The 17860-nt window shown below is 44.7% G+C and overlaps 2 protein-coding genes across 5 annotated transcripts; one reads left to right on the forward strand and one right to left on the reverse strand.

The window, feature by feature from the left end:
- Positions 1-112: 112 nt before the first annotated feature.
- naxd (NAD(P)HX dehydratase) lies at positions 113-10226 on the reverse strand. Of its 4 annotated transcripts, XM_076264031.1 has the most exons (11): positions 8686-10226; positions 7872-8381; positions 5250-5394; positions 3778-3823; positions 2857-2945; positions 2283-2391; positions 2081-2131; positions 1723-1827; positions 1479-1599; positions 997-1117; positions 113-263 (listed from the first exon to the last, which is right to left on the reverse strand). In XM_076264031.1, the coding sequence occupies exons 1-11, from the start codon at positions 9179-9181 to the stop codon at positions 113-115; spliced, it is 1944 nt and encodes a 647-aa protein (XP_076120146.1). In that variant the 5' UTR covers positions 9182-10226. The 4 variants fall into 4 exon arrangements, with proteins under 4 accessions (XP_076120146.1, XP_076120148.1, XP_076120147.1 ...); XM_076264033.1 differs by lacking the exon at positions 7872-8381 and having other exon boundaries at positions 9954-10209; XM_076264032.1 differs by lacking the exon at positions 7872-8381 and having other exon boundaries at positions 9806-10209.
- A 232-nt stretch (positions 10227-10458) lies between these two features.
- rab20 (RAB20, member RAS oncogene family) lies at positions 10459-16225 on the forward strand. The gene is made up of 2 exons (XM_076264036.1): positions 10459-10966; positions 15652-16225. Exons 1-2 carry the CDS (start codon positions 10777-10779, stop codon positions 16215-16217), a joined length of 756 nt encoding a protein of 251 aa, XP_076120151.1. The 5' UTR covers positions 10459-10776; the 3' UTR covers positions 16218-16225.
- Positions 16226-17860: the final 1635 nt, after the last annotated feature.

Genomic DNA, 17860 nt, shown 5'->3' on the forward strand with positions numbered 1-17860 from the left:
TAGACAACGTCAACATTAACCACCAGAGGGTTGGAACTCAACAATGTTTGTTTGTCTGTTAACAGGCAAGAGAGTGAGAGAGAGAGCTGAGCTGAGCTAGCTCCAGCGTGTCTCAGCTCTCAAACAGCTTCTTGAAGGCCGTGCTGATCTCCTGGATCATGTCGGTGGTGGTGGTGGAGCGGCCATGCTTGTGGAAGGCCTGCCGGTTGCACTGCCTGGTCAGGGAGGCGGCCCCAAATGCGGCCACCAGAGATGGGTTCACACTGAGGACGAGGGCAGAGGAAGACGAGGGTCAAACACAAACACTACAGCAGTCCATTAGCTAAGTCACTCCTCTAGATACATTACGTGGTCCTGTAATACCACTTTCAAGCAAATGACCAGTAGTAAGTACAACAACAACAAAGAGGAATCAAAAGAAGGATAACTTGTTGAGTAAGATGCTACGACCCTCACCCCCAACCATCACGACAAACACTTTCTCCGTGCTGCGATATACATGTGGCTGTACTTCCAGACTGTAATACTAAGCCATTATGGGGCATTCATTAAGAGTATTTACAATAGACATAAAAGAGGATTAACATCCTAAATGATTAGTATGCACTTATTTATCTATGCGCCTGAATGTCATTGTAACCTGTGTTGAATGGGAAAGCGCTAGGTGTGGGCTTGTTTTAAGCATAAGACTGAACTACTGGGCCTGGTCCTAGCTTCTGTGGAGGCTGTGCTCAACACTGTAAGTGATATGTTATCTCAACACGGCGGCTCTTAACAGTACAAACAGCGTTGAGCTGGGCCAAAGCAGGATGTTTGAATTTTACCCATCGTCGCTTTGTTCTGAGTACACAAATGCTGCTCAGGTTGCTTTATTTCCCCTTTTCTGTGTCGATGCCTATTCACACATGCACGGACACACACACACACACACACACACACACACACACACACACAGGCGAGCGCATACGCACGCACACACACACACGGGTGAGTTACCTCTTGGTGGCGTCTGTGGAGGTGCTGTAGGCCCAGTGGGCGAAGGCCCCAAGTGAGCCCGAGAGCAGGTCCCCCTGCCCCCCACAGCGACGGCCACTGCCCTCCTGAGAGCACGTCAGCACTGGAGGCCAGGGAAGGACAGGACAAAGGGTCAGTGCTCCAAGATACTAGTTCACAATGACTGCAGAGAAAACGATTTAGATCTACACTAAATAGTTCACTGCACTGTTATGATTGTGCCAAATAGATGGATAGCTAGATAGACAGACAGATAGATAGAGTCTTTATTGTCCCTTAGGACAATCATTTCCACACATCTTCTTTGCATTGTAAAATGTCCTGATGACTAAGCTGTGCAGCTCTGTAAGTATGTTTGTGTGGTGGTGGTGGGGGACGACGACGACTGTGCACTGTGGATGTGGATGGAGAACTGAGAGTGGTCACAGTGCGCACGTTCCTGTTGGGCACTGTCGGTCACTCACCCATGCTGCCGTCGGTGATGAGGTCCTCCTCCCCCTTCAGCACCACGGTGAGGTTACCCATGGCGATGCTGAGCTGCTGGGCATTCCGGTAATGGTCAGTGCTGTCCAGAGGCTCCTGGTGCTGACAGGGGAAACACAAACACGCATATAAACACATACACAAACACATTCACACACACACACGAATAAATAAGTTTGAGTGACTTGATTACACAAGTCACGTCTTTCTAGCATTGTTTCTCACCATGGCCTCGTAGAGCCGGCTGAATTCCATATAGTTGGGAGTCAGGATGCCTTTCTGATAGCCTTGGATGACAGATGGCTGCTTGGCCACCAACCAAAGTCCGTCCTGTGACACACACACACACACACACACACACACACACACACACACACACACACACACACACACACACACACACACACACACACACACACACACACACACACACACACACACACACACACACACACACACACACACACACACACACACACACACACACACACACACACACACACACACAATCAGCTAAATGATCTCCAAGAAATGTAACAGCTCAATGCATGTACTTGTAGTTAAAAGAGCATTCAGTACTCACTGCATCAATGACTATGGGAATGTCTCTGGCCTTCGATTTCTCTATGACATCCTGTTGGTAAATGACATGAGCACATTAGATTGACAATTACTGCCTCAACCACTGCTTGAAATTGTGTAGTATGTGTTCTGTCAGATGTGCAGATAAAATTAGCACCGTGTTTGTGTTTTGTGTGTGTGTGTGTAAAAGTGAGATCTCTCACCTTTGCCGTCTTCAGCAGGAGTTCCTCTCTGCCTAATCCGGGCCCCACCACCAGGGTGTGTAGCCGTGGCAACCATTTTTCAATCTCCTCCACCGCGTTGGGGCTGTCCCTACAACGCCCACCACAAACACACACACACACACACACACACACACACACACACACACACACACACACACACACACACACACACACACACACACACACACACACACACACACACACACACACACACACACACACACACACACACAGAGAGCAACAACATTCAGAACCTACATCCGTCCACACGGCCCCCAGCAGTTCCTTCCACCACCCCCCAACAAAACAGTCGCAGCAATACAAGAGGATTAACCGATTTGTTATTTTTTCCCCAGACAGTTAATCCACGAGGCCAAGCCTGTCCTCTTTTTATAAATCAGTTTATATGGATTAGTTTGACAACGTCATTGAAATACTTGAAACAGCACAGAACAAGTGGTCTAAGGGTTTTTTTCTGAATGGAGAAAGAAAGAAAGAAAGAGACAGAGACAGAGACAGAGAGAGAGAGAGAGAGAGAGACTGAGAGACTCACAGCACAGGGTGGACGATGAGCTCGGGGCTGTAGGACTTGATGACGGTAGCTGCGTCTCTGGTGCAGAAGACGTGAGACAGGTCCGCTCCCTGAAGAGTGGAAGATGTGTTAGACCGTCGGACACATCACAATTAGGCCTGTCACCATAACTACGTTTTCAACTACTATGTTATCGTACAATATTATATCAATATTGCCCAACAGTTGCGTGTACCTTCACATCATTGGTCTTCGTCATATTTGTCGTAGATTTGGGTTTAAAGTGGAGTCCTAAAATATAGGAATGACTAACCTAACCTAAAGGCCCGTCTTAGGGTTACATAGCGTCTCCAAAGTTTGCTCCTTTTACTGTTGAGGATAAGTCTCTCAGCAACACGAGCTGCATCTCCCAACTGCTTGTGTTGGAAACATTATCTCTGCATCTGCATCATGCAAATCTACAGCAAAGACTGTGCTTCATGCTGTGCATCATGTTTATTGCAGATTATGCTGTCTCTTGACCGGCACCAGAGGTTGAAAATCTGCATGCACAGCTAATGCGCTCTAACAAGTAGCCTCTGCTTTTACAACTAACTTAAGTGTATCTGAAACATCACCATCCCTTCAGATTTTCTGAACTGGGAACAAAGAAACACAGCTGCGGGTAGAGAGGGCATGGAGGTGGAGTTGCATTACTGTGTGTTTACAGTAACATTAGCCTATGTCAAACACTATTGTTTAGTGTTTACAGTAACATTAGCCTATGACAAACACTATTGTTTAGTGTTTACAGTAACATTAGCCTATGACAAACACTATTGTTTAGTGTTTTCTGTGACAAAATACCGTCCAACAAAAAAAGCTATCGTGTCAGGCCTAATCACAATAAACTCACAAAGTCTCCCATAACACATTCACATCATCATTCAAAGGAATACTTACTACTTTTAGTGCCGAGATGGCTGCAAAGTAAGGTGCGCCAGTGTATCTGCAAAAATAGAAATACTGTTAATAAAACGCTGCCTTGATTGAAGCTACAGCAGATGCATGGTGTAGGCTAGTCTTGATAAACAGATTAAATGTTTCTCTTGCAAACGTGATGATCAAACATGATAATCAAATGGAAATGAGACCCACGCCACTGCTAAGTCTTTGAAGCTTAAGAACTTGTGCAATATGCATTAGCCATATTGATAAGATGTATGAGAAAGAATGTATAGCGAGTTTGCCCATGCAGCCAAGTCATCCAACTGTCACCAGCGAGCTTCATGAAGAACTTAATGTGATCATTTATTTAGAGATGATTTATGTTAAATGAACCGTATGTAAGATTGTGGCCAAAACGGGTACTACAATCACTTTCAAATTACTGTAGAGCGGTGTATCCCCTTCCCCTCCCCTCTGACTGGCAGAGTTGGCAACCGGATGACGAAACACTACTGACTTTGTGATTAGTAGATAAGTGGAGGGTGGCGCATTAGGCCAAAACACAACATGACAACATCAACATCAGTTGAGGGCTGCAACTTCACTTTTTAAATGACAATATCCTGGCCAGACTACTGTTGTCAGTGATATAAGTATTTGAAATGAACATGATTTCTTAATGTCTAGTGACGTATCAGGGCAATTTTATGATTAATTGAAATACAATTTTTACATACGGTTCCTTTAAGGTCCGCTTTTCTGCTGCTTTATTTGTGCTTCCTCTTTTGATCACATCTTGTAGAGTTGTGTGATATTTTATGTCATATCTCCACTGGTCCTGTTCTGTTCTAGACAGATCTCAGAAGAGACTTTCCATTCCATAAGCCCCAATTTGAATGATGGGGAAAGTGCAAAGATGAAGTCTAACTAAAGCTAATTTAATAACAAGGCACATCATGGGCAAGACCTTAACTGCAAACACTGGTGAGTTCAATGTTCCCGCATGTCACATGATAGCTATAGTTCATGTACGAGAACTCTGATTGTTGATAGACTTCACTTGCTTGCTATTCAAATTAGAGCCTTATGTCTCTAATTCCACTATAAGGCCCAATCACACCAAAGATTCGCAGAGACGAAACTGTTGCAGAAAGAGTTGCAGGGGTGTGAAATAAATGTTGCATGTTGTTGCCAGCTGTTGCAAGCCGTCACAAAGCATTCACAATGTCTAGTCGCAGTTGTAAGGTTTTAGAACGTCGCAGCTCATCTCGTCGCGAATCTTTGGTTTTAACCACCCTTAAGTGTTTAACACTTCTGCAATCTTGATGCAGAAACTTCAAAAATGATCTTGTCCAGATTATCCATGACCGATCATCACTGTTACCCTTGCTGTGTAGGTGAATGACTGATCAAAGTGGCATGGTGGGGTTTTGATCTATAACTAGCAAGCTAGCAAGGAGTGCTTAGGGGTCTCGGGCCTAACTCACTCCTGGCAGCCTCCTATAATGCCAATGCGTCCATCTTGGCCCTTGTGCTTTTTGGACGTCAGAGGGGGGATGATTTTCTTCACCAGCTGAAGGGAGTTCTCCATGCTGTGCGCAGAGCCGCCCAGGGAAAAGGAACGTTCTATGACTGAACAGAGCACAAGAAAGGTCAATGTTTCACACGGACACAAACAACTCTTTGATTCCTTGAGAGAACAGATAAGTCAGCCTAAAATGGCTATTAGTATGTTGATATTCCAAAAGACCTGGAAAAACTGTTCTCCTATCATGTGATGCCTAGTTCCGTCAGAATTAAGGAAGCAGTTCTTGTGCTTATTACAGATATTTAGTGTCTCTTTAAACAAACAGCAAGATTCTAGGTCACTTCTCCACACACTATGTAAAAACAATTGTATATACATCAATTACATCAATACATACCAGTGGCGGCTGGTGGTTAAAAAAATAACGGAGGAAGGAATGTCTGCTTGATTGGCGTTAGTGGCAAATGTGAGGTTGTGATGGTGTTGGTGGCATATGTGAACAATTAGAGTATGTAGGCCGCCTACCCAGACACATTTATAGCAGCAGTATGTACTATGTAGCATTTTAACTGGCAATGTTGTGCAATAAATGCTGTTCTGACATTCTCTGGGGGGGGCGAAAGGCAAATGTTATTGAAGACGTCATTAAAGGAATGCATCATGGTCTGAAACATTCATTAACAATGTTACCATCCAAAGATACATTTAGAACGGTGAAAACAAGAACATAACAACAAGAACCTTATTTAACAATTGTTTAGTTAAGGCATAACTTGGATGATTATAACAACTCATAACTATCCAAAAATCAGTATCACCAAGTGAACTGTCTACGTATGTGACAGGCCAGCAGTAGGCTATGGCTGATTGTTTTCTGTGCTAACGTTACCAGTTAGCCATGAGTAGCCTATTTGTCTGACTATGTAGCATTCAGTAGCCTACACTAGCCTTACCATCTTGTTTTGGAATATGAATTTTTGGAGCTGGTCTTCCTGCTTTGATAAACATTCATCATACATCAGTGTATTCGCAGTGTATTTGAATGTATAAAAGATTTGAGATTGTCCTCTGATTCCATTGTACAGTTTATTTCACGAGCAAACAACAAACAAGCTTTCCGTTCAACCTAAGATTCGTAGACTGCAGATTACGTTCTTGAACCGTTGCCGCTAAAAACAGCACCCCCTATCGCAATTGAAAATTACTGTACGGAGGAGCTTCCTCCCTTGGCCATTGAAAACGACGTGATTCACGAGCCGCTGGGGTCCGAGGCGTTTATAATGGACTTCAATGAGGGGCTTGAGGAGGAAGCTCCTCCATGCAGTAATTTTCAATAGCGATAGAGGTGCTGTTGGCATTTTGACCTAGGGGAACGATTTTGTTCATTCAAAGTGTTAAAAATAGTAATATTAACAGTAATTTATCAGATTAGTAATTCACTTTATATATTTTTTATTTTTCTTTGAAATTTTAGGGAGGGTGTTCCTCCCTTTCCTCAATGAAGGAGCCTCCACTGATACATACAATACATATACATCAGTATACGCCACTCACTACCAACCTAATGTCCACCAAAACAAACAAGCAAAGCACACTTATATACAATCCACAGTGCCTCACCAAGCTTCTCTAAAAGGTGACTGCAGACTGGGCAGAGTTGAAAGCGTGATACCTATGATGCCGACTGACTACTGAGATGCCTTGTTTTGCCTTTGTGTGGCAAAAAAAAAAAGTTTCACTGCGCACACCTCAAGGATCACCCACCATCAACCAGCACACAGGCTACATTCTGCTACTTGTGCTGATATGTGGGTGCCGAAATAAAACGTAAACAAGCAGTGCTAACATACCATTTTTACACCAGCCTTGCTCACTAAAGACAGTGATAATAATAATAATCTACTTCTGTACTACTGTATTTGATGCATTTGCATTGTCAAGCCTGGGTCTTTGGGAGAAAGAAAGGGGCTGAGGGGAAAAAAGGCAAAACTAAATAATTAGATCCAGTCATCCAGAGGCAAAACTCTTTTTACCAGGATTGTATCTCCTTAAGGGAATATCTGATGATTAGCTTACACTATGCTTCTTGGCAGCAGAATCATTCCGTGTCAAATCACTCTTTATGCTCTTTGCACCAAATGGCCATGCACTTCAAGTTTTTTAAGTCATACTAAGAACAAAAATATTTTACAGTTTTTGGGAACTAAACATTACGCAAATTTCAGACATGATGCAGCAACCATTTTCGTGGATTCTGTCTGATCAGACCCAACAGGAATGCAAGATACACAGCCAATCGGAGCAACCCTATTCGCGGCGGCCCCAACACCAATTCAACATGTTGAATCGGTAGCAAGCTGACAGAGGCCTGTCGGATTCGCCGGTGCCGTGTACACTACACTGACTGAAGCTACAGACGCTTCTTGACCTGCATGGCGTTATCAGACGTTAAACCATCGGCTAGGTTTGCCCTCGCCTTAAGAACCATGGATCGGGTCAGACCAACCCCCACGCCCCCGACGAGGAAAGAGAGAGAGTGAAAGAGAGAGATTAACAGAGACTGAGAACCCTTGTGGCAGACCTGGGACAGACTCCAGCCCATGGTCTGTTAGGTGGTGCCCAAGTGGGGACAACACGCCACGTTGATGATGCTGCTGCTGCTGTTGTTGGCGCGCGTGCTGGGAGCGGACCTGGGACCACGACGACGACGCGGGGGCCACGTGAACGGACGTGGGCGCGGGGGAGGGCGTCGGCTGCATGGGGGTCGCCGAGACGTTAGCTGCTGCCGCTGCTGCTGCTCCACCTCGGCCGCTGCCTCCGGCCATGCCACCGAATATCTGTCCGAGCACGTGGAGCATGTGCAGTTCACGGGCATGCTCGGCCTCGCGCCGACGCTCTTCCTGCTGCAGACGCTGCTCCTCCATCTTGTAGAAGTTGTCCTCGGCGTCAGCGCTCTGCTCCAGGAAGCGCTCGAGGAGCTTGTCCAGGGGCAGGCTGGCCAAGCGCTTCCTGCCCCGCCGGGACGGCCGACACGAGGAGGACGTGGACGGAGCAGTTCTGGGCTGGGAGTTGATGGGTTTAACTGGAACACCTAAAACACAGTGAGAATAACAAGGTGGTGGTTAGAATTTTGGGTTGAGTTGGGAATTTTTGTCTAATACTCAATACAACAGTCACACACTTATCTGAGAGCTGACACTTTGACTAATGCAAAACTGAAACAGGATATTTTGTTGAGCTCCATTTCCAAGAATGAGTTTGCATTACATTTGCCACTATCTGTGTCTGGCAAGTTGCTGCACAACAGCGGCAATTTGCCAGCCACAGATAGTGGCAAATATCTTAATAGTAGTAAGTGAGTGACAAAAAGGTGTTGTGCAAGAAGAGGAACTTACTTCCTACTGTCACGGGTATGGTGTAGGAGGGGTACTCGATCTTCACGGGATGCTCTGCATAATCAGTGGCGCTCGGCATGTAGGAATCCGACGACTGCTCCGTCCCCTCACCCTCCTCTTCTGTTCCATCCATCATCTCGTCTCCAATGGCAACACTGTCAATCATGTCCTGCGGGTCCACGGTTGGACGACTTCCCAATATCCTCTCCATCTCCTCGAAGAACTTGCACAGCTTGCGATACTGTCCGTTGTTTTTCTTGAAAGCATCTTTCGCCTGATAGTATTGCCTTTTCAGGCTCTTGACACGTATTCTGCACTGGTCCGGAGTCCTATCATAGCCCATGTCTCCCAGGCGGCTGGCTACGTCTCTGTAAACATGACTGTTTCTGAAGTTGCCATCCAGCGCAGTTTGCACGTCCTGCTCCCCCCAAATATTTAGCAATGCTCTGGTCTCAGAATCCGACCACAGAAATCCCCGCGTTGGATTCACCAGCATACTTCACAGAATTCCACAAATCTCTTGAATCTGCAATTGGACTTCCACGACAACGACGATATGGTAGAACAAATCCCCCACTATTGATTTTTGCAATTCATTGCATCAACAGTAGCTAGCTCACTTGCTAGTTAGCTAAAGATAAATCCCGTTGCGAACAAAACACCCTGATCTGCCGGTTCTTGAAAGGTGCACTGCTCATAGCTGCTCACTTACAATGCCCATATTCACAGTGACAGTGACACGTTTTATGTTTACGTATATTTTCGCACTGGAGACAAACTCTAAACATTTGATGTGGGTATCCTAGCTCGCTTGCTTCGCTGCCCTAAACTCCACCACGGGGTCCTCAGAAACGTCACCAACATGGTGCACTTCGTCATCGTACGAAAACATGTCCGCTGTAATCTGAAATTAGCTTAAGCAATTCTGATAAACAACCGTAAACCTTTACTTGTCAAATGCACACTCATTCTATTTGAATGATTTATCATCACAACTGAAACGGAAATATAATGTTAGGCTATAACATTAAAGTTGTGCATTATTTGTCTGCCAAGAATAACATACGAGCACAGAACACATGTTCATGTTTGCTAATCCAGTTCAGGTTGACTGTCATACCTTCATCACCCCGATAGACCCATTTTAAAGCCACTGCTACAGTAACGATGCAGATGAGTGATACTCCATAATGCATCTCCTGACGCCTGTTCAGAGCTCGCAGGAGGATTACAGAAACACACCAAGTGTCGCAACCGTATGTCCTTACCTAGAGAACGAGGGTAGTTTGAAACACCAGCGAGCAAAGCGAATACACGCTTAAAGTATGTCATAGGTGAGCTTTATGGCAGGAGGCTAACCCTTCAAAACAGCAATTCATCCAATGCTAGGGGCGTGAATCAACCAATCAGAAAGCGTGACGGAGCCCATGACTTGCAAATGTTGTCCGGTCAAGAACCCTTGAATTAAACTTCGACAAGTAACCACAAACAGATAAAAGTTTAGTGCATGAACTATGATGAAAATGTTGACTTAAATCCATTTAAATCTAAATAGACAAATCGTCATTAAGCCATACATTGGCCTTGGCTACTTCTATTATCTTTAACTAAACTACGGTGAAATGTGTCACACATAATGCAGTTTCCAGGCCTAATGTTAGGAAAGTGCTGATGGCATGCTGCTCCTCTGATGTTTGGAGTAGTTTACAGGTGATTTGTTTTGGCCCCTCCTTCGATAGCAAGTTCCTGTTTCGTCACGCCTTGCAGCTCAAGAGTAGTGACATGTAGAAGACTGACCGCGGCCAATTGCAAAGTCGTGCGTGCTTGTGATGATGACTAATTAGTCACTTTACCTCTCTAAGACATTTTGTTTCGAGGCTAAAAGTAACCCCTTTTCGGATAGTTGTTGTAAGTTATAGCTAATTGTTGTCGGGTTTGTGAGAACAGACCTCCGGTCATGTGTTCTTCAACAAGTCGCTTAAAAAGCTCGGTTCTCTTTCGTGGATCAAGCTGTTTTTAAATGAGAATTACGAATAGTCTTCAGCTTGTTGACCTCTCGCCGCTGCTGAAGAGCGGGTCGTGCCAAAGATAATGCCTGAGCCAGCGAAGATGAAAAAGCCCGACGTGAAAGTTGTGATACTGGGTGACATGAACGTTGGAAAAACTTCGCTACTCCATCGGTACACAGAGAAAAAATTTAAAGACACTATCAGCACCGTTGGTGGAGCGTTCTTCTTGAAACAATGGGGACCATACAACATCTCTATCTGGGATACCGCTGGTAAACTCACTCACTTGTACAAACTAACATGTAAAGTAGTAAGACGGGCCTGTGATATTTCACTTAAGTAGTAGGCCCACCCATTCTTTCTTAAACAAAGGTGTTCGGTCTATGCTATTGTTTTTTTGTTGTGGGTGGCCTAGCATACCTGTTGAGAAGATTTCCCATGGTCCTCGTGACTTGCTCAAGTTAGCAGCACCGAGTATTTACTTAACATTTCCCCAATGGAATGTCAAAAACTGTGTCTTTAGTGGTGCAGCTCTACAGTGTCCTTGCATGGCTTTAGACAAACTGCTCATTTTATGTTTACAGGTTACTGTCCTTACTTTGAAAAGACACTTGGAAATCATTGAACTTCAAAACTGTTGTAGCACAGGCCTACATTACAATGAAAATACATGCGGGAGAGAATTTATGTCACATTGTTTTTGCACAGAGCAAAATAATTTCACTGATTTTCATCAGAGTGACTTATAAGGAGAGTTGTAGTGTTGCATGTGATTGCAAGTGTTTGGTAATATCTGGTGTTTTCAAAAGACTAGATAAAGAAGATATGTATATGGGGAAAAGCTGTATATGTCAAACTTGCTTCCTGACCTTAACCTATAAATTCCTCAATTTGTCATAATCTCCACGTTCCTGTTCCATCATGTCACTGTAAATGATCACATTGATGGACTGTGTGGAAAATATGGTCTATCAAATTGACAACCTTAGTAGTCTCTTCATTAATGCAGGCATTTTTCAAACTTTAGAAACCTTGAGCTCTCACCCTTGCTTGTTGACAACAAAATTGCAGACCTGTCTTTTTTTTCTCCTACAGTGTCATAATCTTTCAGAAGTCAGTTTGTTGTTATTTTCCATGGTGCTGTGTGATCATCAGCAACTAGGAGCATGATCCAGACCCCCCACCCCACCCCCCTCAGGGCTAGTCTCTGACCTCGTTCTGCTGTGTGCATGAAACACCATCAGCAAAGCCATTGAACCTGGGAAAACATTAACAGGAGTCTTATTTATTATTTCACCACAAGACCGGCATGTTGTAGGTCACCCAGTTGTGTAATCACACACACACACACACACACACACACACACACACACACACACACACAGACACAGACACAACAAAGTTTTAACAGTACTGGTCATTTCTGCTGCTTCATTGAGGCCTGCTAACAAGCAAAGCAAGACAAGGAGGGGGATGTGGCTGTGCATGTCTGCCAGATTACAGCAATTTATGACTGGTGTTTTTTTTTTTTTTTAAGTAAAAAAAAAATGAAACCATATTAATACCATATTAACTGCCCCCGTCTATTAAGTCTGTTACAGCTCTGAGAAATATCTAAGATGCACAGCCCTTAGCCAATGAACAAAGAGGAACAGTGGTTTTATCTGACCAAAAACACCCAAAAGTCCAAAGTTTCCCTGTCTTTTGGCAAGGAGTGAACTTTCTGGGAATCAAGCTACATAGAATGTTCTCATGCATCATGCCGGCTAGGTCAATGTGCCTCACACCCAGCCCCAGTTTAACCTCTGGGACTCCTACCAGTTGAGACCAGAAAGGAGGGAGACCGGGCGACTCGAGTCAGATAATCTACCGTCATTTCCCAACTATTAGCCGAGGTTTATGCATTTATTTTGCAAAATTTCTTCAGCTATGAGGTTAAAGCCCAAATAATGATTGCTAAGGTAGCCCATCTGTGGCTGAGGCAAGGCTAGTAGAGCTATGCCTGCTGAACTACAGCACACAGTTTTGATGGTATTGGGATATAAAGTGGCAGTATCAGTAAGCATAAAACGTAATTTAAATGTGCTCTTCCCTTAACAAGTATGGGCTTCACTTTCACAATGTGCATAAAGCTTGAGTCTGAGTTCTACTGGGCCAAAGGGCACGTAGTTGCTTATGCTGATAAATTGGGATTTAGGAATCTCATCTCTGCAGAACCGAAAGGCCATGAGGTGAAAGGATGTTTGGTCAGGGTGACGTACTAGGGTGGATATCTTTACCAGGGAAAGTTGTCACCATAAAATGACGTGTTGTCTTCATTCCCAACAGATACTGGTGGGTTGTCCGCATGTGAGCAACATCCCAGTGATGACTATGCAACCAGCGAAACCACACAAGAGTATTTTGGTTTCTGTTCTTCTTAAGCAAAACGGAATAGAGAGGCACGAGGTTGAGTGTGATTGTGCAAATGTCACTGTGGATTCTTAAATTGTGTCATCTCTTGATTCGTGTTTGATCATGACACACAGGATTATTTGACAGAGGCCTTGTCCTTTAGGAGAAATAAGGTTACCTCATTCACAAAAAAATGCTAGTTTCCCAAAATGTTCCTTTTGGTCCAACATTTTTCGTCACCTGTAGAGCAAGACAAAGGAGGATGGTGTGTGTTCTCTTATTCACGGTGACTTGCACTATTGGACAGCATGGGTCTAACATGTCGTATGAGTTCTCCTTGTGTCAGACCTGTGGTCATGCTTTTGGCATGCTCTAGTCTGGAGTGCCAATGACTGACCCCCCCCCCCCCCCCTTTCTGCCCCATCACTTCCTGTTAGATGTCCAGTGCAGGGACTGAAGACGGAATTTGGTTGGTTCTGAGCTAAAACATTATTTGTCTGTTCCCGTTCCAGTGTTCCAGGCCTTTCCTCTAAATGGTAACTGTTTAGAGTGTTATAGAAGAATGGTTGGGTGGGTTGAGATTTGAAAGTAGGCAATTTGCCTAATATGAAATCTTCAAAAAGGTTTGATAGCCTAACTTCAGGAACAGAAAATATCCCTGCTTAAAGCCCTGTAATAGCCTAACCGATGCATGTTGCTACCAACTGCATGACACTAGGTCTAGATATTTTCTTAGTGTCTCTGGTATGTCATTTCACACAATGCTTCAATAATTTAGGCTACATATTTGGTAAAGGTGGTTAGATGGTGTTGGAAAATCCATTTCTACTTATAGTAGGCCTAGCCTATTAAACAGGGGAGACACCGATTCATAAAATCGGGCTCAATTTATTCTATAAGGGGTCTGGGGAACACTTTGTGGGCAGGTGACTTTCCAATCCTATGGACTTTTGAATAATATTTAAAGAAATGTTAATTGGAACAATAAATTCCCTTATTCACAGGTTCTCAAATTGAAAATAGCATTTTCACTCTGGCACAAGAAATTGGATTTTGTTGACATTGGTTTTGTTCCCGTTTTTGGTTACATTGATCCAAAACTTTTGTTCTTTTCTGGTTTTCGTTTTTGTTCTTTGAACAGTTTCTAATTCCTGGTCCAGTGGCTGAAGCGATGTCGTCATCATCACCTGGTCACATGCTGCTGCAGGCCAGGCAGCACGTATATGTGTAGGAAATGGCTGTCCGGTAGTGACTGCTTCTGTTTGGATAAGGGGTTGGTGTGTACGTGGGTGTGTAGGGAGGGGGTGAGATTGCTCTTTCTGCTATTTCTCATGTCCTGTTTTCTGTGTCTTTGTGTGTGTGTGTTTGATGTCTGTGCTCAGGAAAAAAGTGCCTACACAGCAGTTTTCTGCCCTGGTTTAACCACCATGTGTCTTAATCAGTTTCCAACACTACACCTTTTACCCATACTTAAGTTTGAACTGGGAGGAAACACCACACACACACACACACACACACACACACACTATCAGATTTAAATAAAAACAGACTCAAACAAAGAGCCTGTCTGACACTGTGGCTCAGAAAGCCCTACAACATGCTTTGATCCCCCCCTGTTGAAATAGAACTCCAAGTGCTCCCTCCATTTCGAAAGTCTTTTAAACTCTTCCAGGGAGCCTTGCTGTTCTTGCTGCGGAGCGTCTAAGGAACAAAGCTCTCTCCTCACACCACCACTGCTGGCACAAAGGCCCTCAGACCGGACAGTGGCGTGGCCAAACCCACGGCTCACATACTTCCACTTAACAATGGCCTCCTGTGTTCAAAAACACATTTAGCAGCTTTCACTGTGTCCACCTGTGGATCGTGTGTGTGTGTAGTAGGGGGGGTTATTGCTGTTGGGGTTTATTGCTGTAGGCCTAACCTGGAACATGCTGGGTCGATTTTTTTTTTTTTTTTTTTTTTTTTTTTTTTTTATGTTTTGACTGAGTATGTTTCTAATGTCAAGTGTATGTCATAAGTGTGTAACTCAAATTTCCGTCATGCGTTTGAGTGTGAGCTGAAGGGTGTGTTAATGTGTGTGTCTGTGCAGCTCCCATCTGCCTAAGCTTTAGTATTGCTTACCTTTCCCGTGGTTAATTTCTCAACTGCCGGTGTCGATTTCGACAGACATGTTTAGGTACAGAATGTGAGTTTTGTATGGCTGTGTTCCCTCATTACATCTGTGTACTTAGAAGACTTTGACCATGTTTCAGTCACATGACGCATCACTACATCAGTCGATGCCTGAAGTGGAGGAGCATCCTCATTTTTTATGTGTTTGTGTTTGTGTCCTTTAGCATATTTTATAGTGTAGCCTCTTTTGCCCTTCTTGCAAAGGTGTCGGACGAAGTATAACTGGGTGTGTGAAAAAAGCTACTTCTATTTTTAGATGGACCTTAGATGGTGTTATATAATCTCCTCCTCTCCTTCCCTGGATTGTTTGAGATTACAGTATTTGGCGTGAAAGAAACTGGATTTTTATAAACGTCTAAAGTCTAAATAGCCTCTCTGTCTCCCCATGCAGGCCGGGAGCAGTTCCACGGCCTGGGCTCCATGTACTGCCGCGGCGCCGCGGCAGTCATCCTAACGTACGACGTCACCAACTGGCAGAGCCTGGCCGAGCTGGAGGACCGCTTCCTGTCTCTCACCGACACGGCCAACGCCGACTGCATCTTCGCCATCGTGGGCAACAAGGCCGACCTGGCGGAGTCGGGCGCCCCTGTTGCTGAGCCCGAGGACAAGCCAGGAGAGCAAGAGGGTGTGGGGACTGAACTCCAGCCTGGTGGGGGTGGGGGTGGTACCGGAAGTGGCTCCCTGCTCCCGAAGCAGGTGAGCCAGGAGGACGCGCTGGCGCTGTACGCCCGGGTGCTCCGCTACAAGGGCCTGGAGGGACAGACGTGCCCACCGGCCGAGCGCCTGTGCTTCGAGACCAGCGCCAAGACGGGCTACAACGTGGACGAGCTCTTCGAGACCATCTTCGACATGGTGCTGCCCTCCATCCTGAAGAAGAGGAGTCAGGGCGAGCCGTCCACCGTGGACCTAGAGGACTGCCGGGTCGCCAAGACCACTAAGGGAGGCTGCTGTGCTTGAGGGAGGGGGGGGGGGGGGGGTCTTGCAGGGCCAGGCGTTGCCTATGAGAGAAAGCTGGTAGGCGTACTATGGAGAGGTTGTTGAAGCTGCCAATTTGCTCAGTCCAAAGACCAGTTTGTTTTGAGGGACTATGATAATCTGTGAATGACTGAGTCAATGAAAGGACTGAGGACTGTGGTTTGAGGTAGCTCCCCCCTTGAAAACAAAACTGGCCTATACCCTCCCGTTTCATGCGGATTCGTATTCAAAGGCTATTCAAACAATCAACAGGACAAGTTGAAAACAACTCCAAGACAAAGTCTGTGTGACTACCAGAGATAAAGTAAGAAGTGCACATTTGTGAGGTTGATTTTTGCCTTAAAAACAGTAGTGTGTGTGTGTGTGTGTGTGTGTGTGTGTGTGTGTGTGTGTGTGTGTGTGTGTGTGTGTGTGTGTGTGTGTGTGTGTGTGTGTGTGTGTGTGTGTGTGTGTGTGTGTGTGTGTGTGTGTGTGTGTGTGTGTGTGTGTGTGTGTGTGTGTGTGTGTGTGTGTGTGTGTGTGTGTGTGTGTGTGTGTGTGTGTGTGTGTGTGTGTGTGTGTGTGTGTGTGGGCAGCATTCTTCTTAGTGACATGTGCTGCGAATCAGTCACTGATACTTTTCTTGTTGAATGTTAAGGGACTGAGGGGCAGTTGCTAAAAGCACTTCAAGGGCAGATACGGAAATCTTTACCCTGCGTCTGCAATGACACTGAACGTGTTTTCCTTTTACAAGGAAGCTTTTTTTGTAAAAGAAATAATAAATAATAAACAATCAGTGTTAAGTGATTATGCTTGAATAAAAAAATTATTTTTTAAACTACAAATAATTTTTTATCAATCCATGTAATGTATCAGAGTAAATTGTGTATAATTTTAAGACACAACTATATTTTATACTATATAATTGTATAAAAATAAATATTTCTGTTTCTATCATTGATAGTTATGCATGAGTTCCTAGCTTCCTACATAAGCAAGTTGAAATCAACTTTCCAACTGAGAATGTATTGAAGTCCATTGCTATATTCTTAGTGCATCTGATCTTCGAAAGATAATATAATTAACTCCCGAACCCCTAAACGGGCACTGTGTTTAACCTAGCCTTATAGTTTTCTTTTAAATATGCTATATGGAAGGTCAGAAAGCATGCCTTTCATTTTTGTTGTATGGGTCTGATAGCTTGTTGAAATGCAGACACAGGAAAGCTGGTGTTGCCTCTGACTGCAGGCACTGTGGTCAGGTGTTGCCTCTGACTGGAGGCCCAGTGGCCAGAACGAGGCTACAGGGTAGACTTGCCATTACACCTCAGTCCAGCTGATGGTGGTAATGCATTCCGTTTGCAAACTGCCAAAAAAATAGCTCACTGAAAAAGAAGAAGGGTTCGCTGGCCTGTTCTTCTTCAGTGAGTTGTTTTGGCAGTTTGCAAACGGAGTGCATTGCCACCACCATCTGCTGGACTGAGGTGTAATGGCAAGTGTACCCTGTAGCCTCGTTCTGGCTGCCGGATGAATAAGGCGAGTTGGCCGTATGGGTCCATGAGGTGAAGAGTGTTAAGTTTGCCCCTCCGTTTATGAGGATGCTTGATGAACCTGATGATGAGGGGCTGTGACAGTCAGTAGTGTGGT

Source organism: Alosa pseudoharengus, unplaced genomic scaffold (assembly GCF_046254945.1).
Source record: "Alosa pseudoharengus isolate Yale_2024_CS ecotype anadromous, Long Island Sound unplaced genomic scaffold, YU_APseudo_1.1 YU_APseudo_1.1_scf_3, whole genome shotgun sequence".
NCBI lineage: Eukaryota > Metazoa > Chordata > Actinopteri > Clupeiformes > Clupeidae > Alosa > Alosa pseudoharengus.

Bases quoted from the DNA above. Each gene is read 5' to 3' on its own strand.
- naxd (XM_076264031.1), bottom strand. From the start codon at position 9,181: ATGCTGGTGAATCCAACGCGGGGATTTCTGTGGTCGGATTCTGAGACC. The intron at 2,392-2,856 runs GTGAGTCTCTCA...TGGGCGTTGTAG, and splicing joins CTCATCGTCCACCCTGTGCT to GGACAGCCCCAACGCGGTGG. The intron at 264-996 runs GTAACTCACCCG...CCTCGTCCTCAG, and splicing joins TCCACAGACGCCACCAAGAG to TGTGAACCCATCTCTGGTGG.
- rab20 (XM_076264036.1), top strand. From the start codon at position 10,777: ATGCCTGAGCCAGCGAAGATGAAAAAGCCCGACGTGAAAGTTGTGATA. The intron at 10,967-15,651 runs GTAAACTCACTC...CTCCCCATGCAG, and splicing joins CTCTATCTGGGATACCGCTG to GCCGGGAGCAGTTCCACGGC.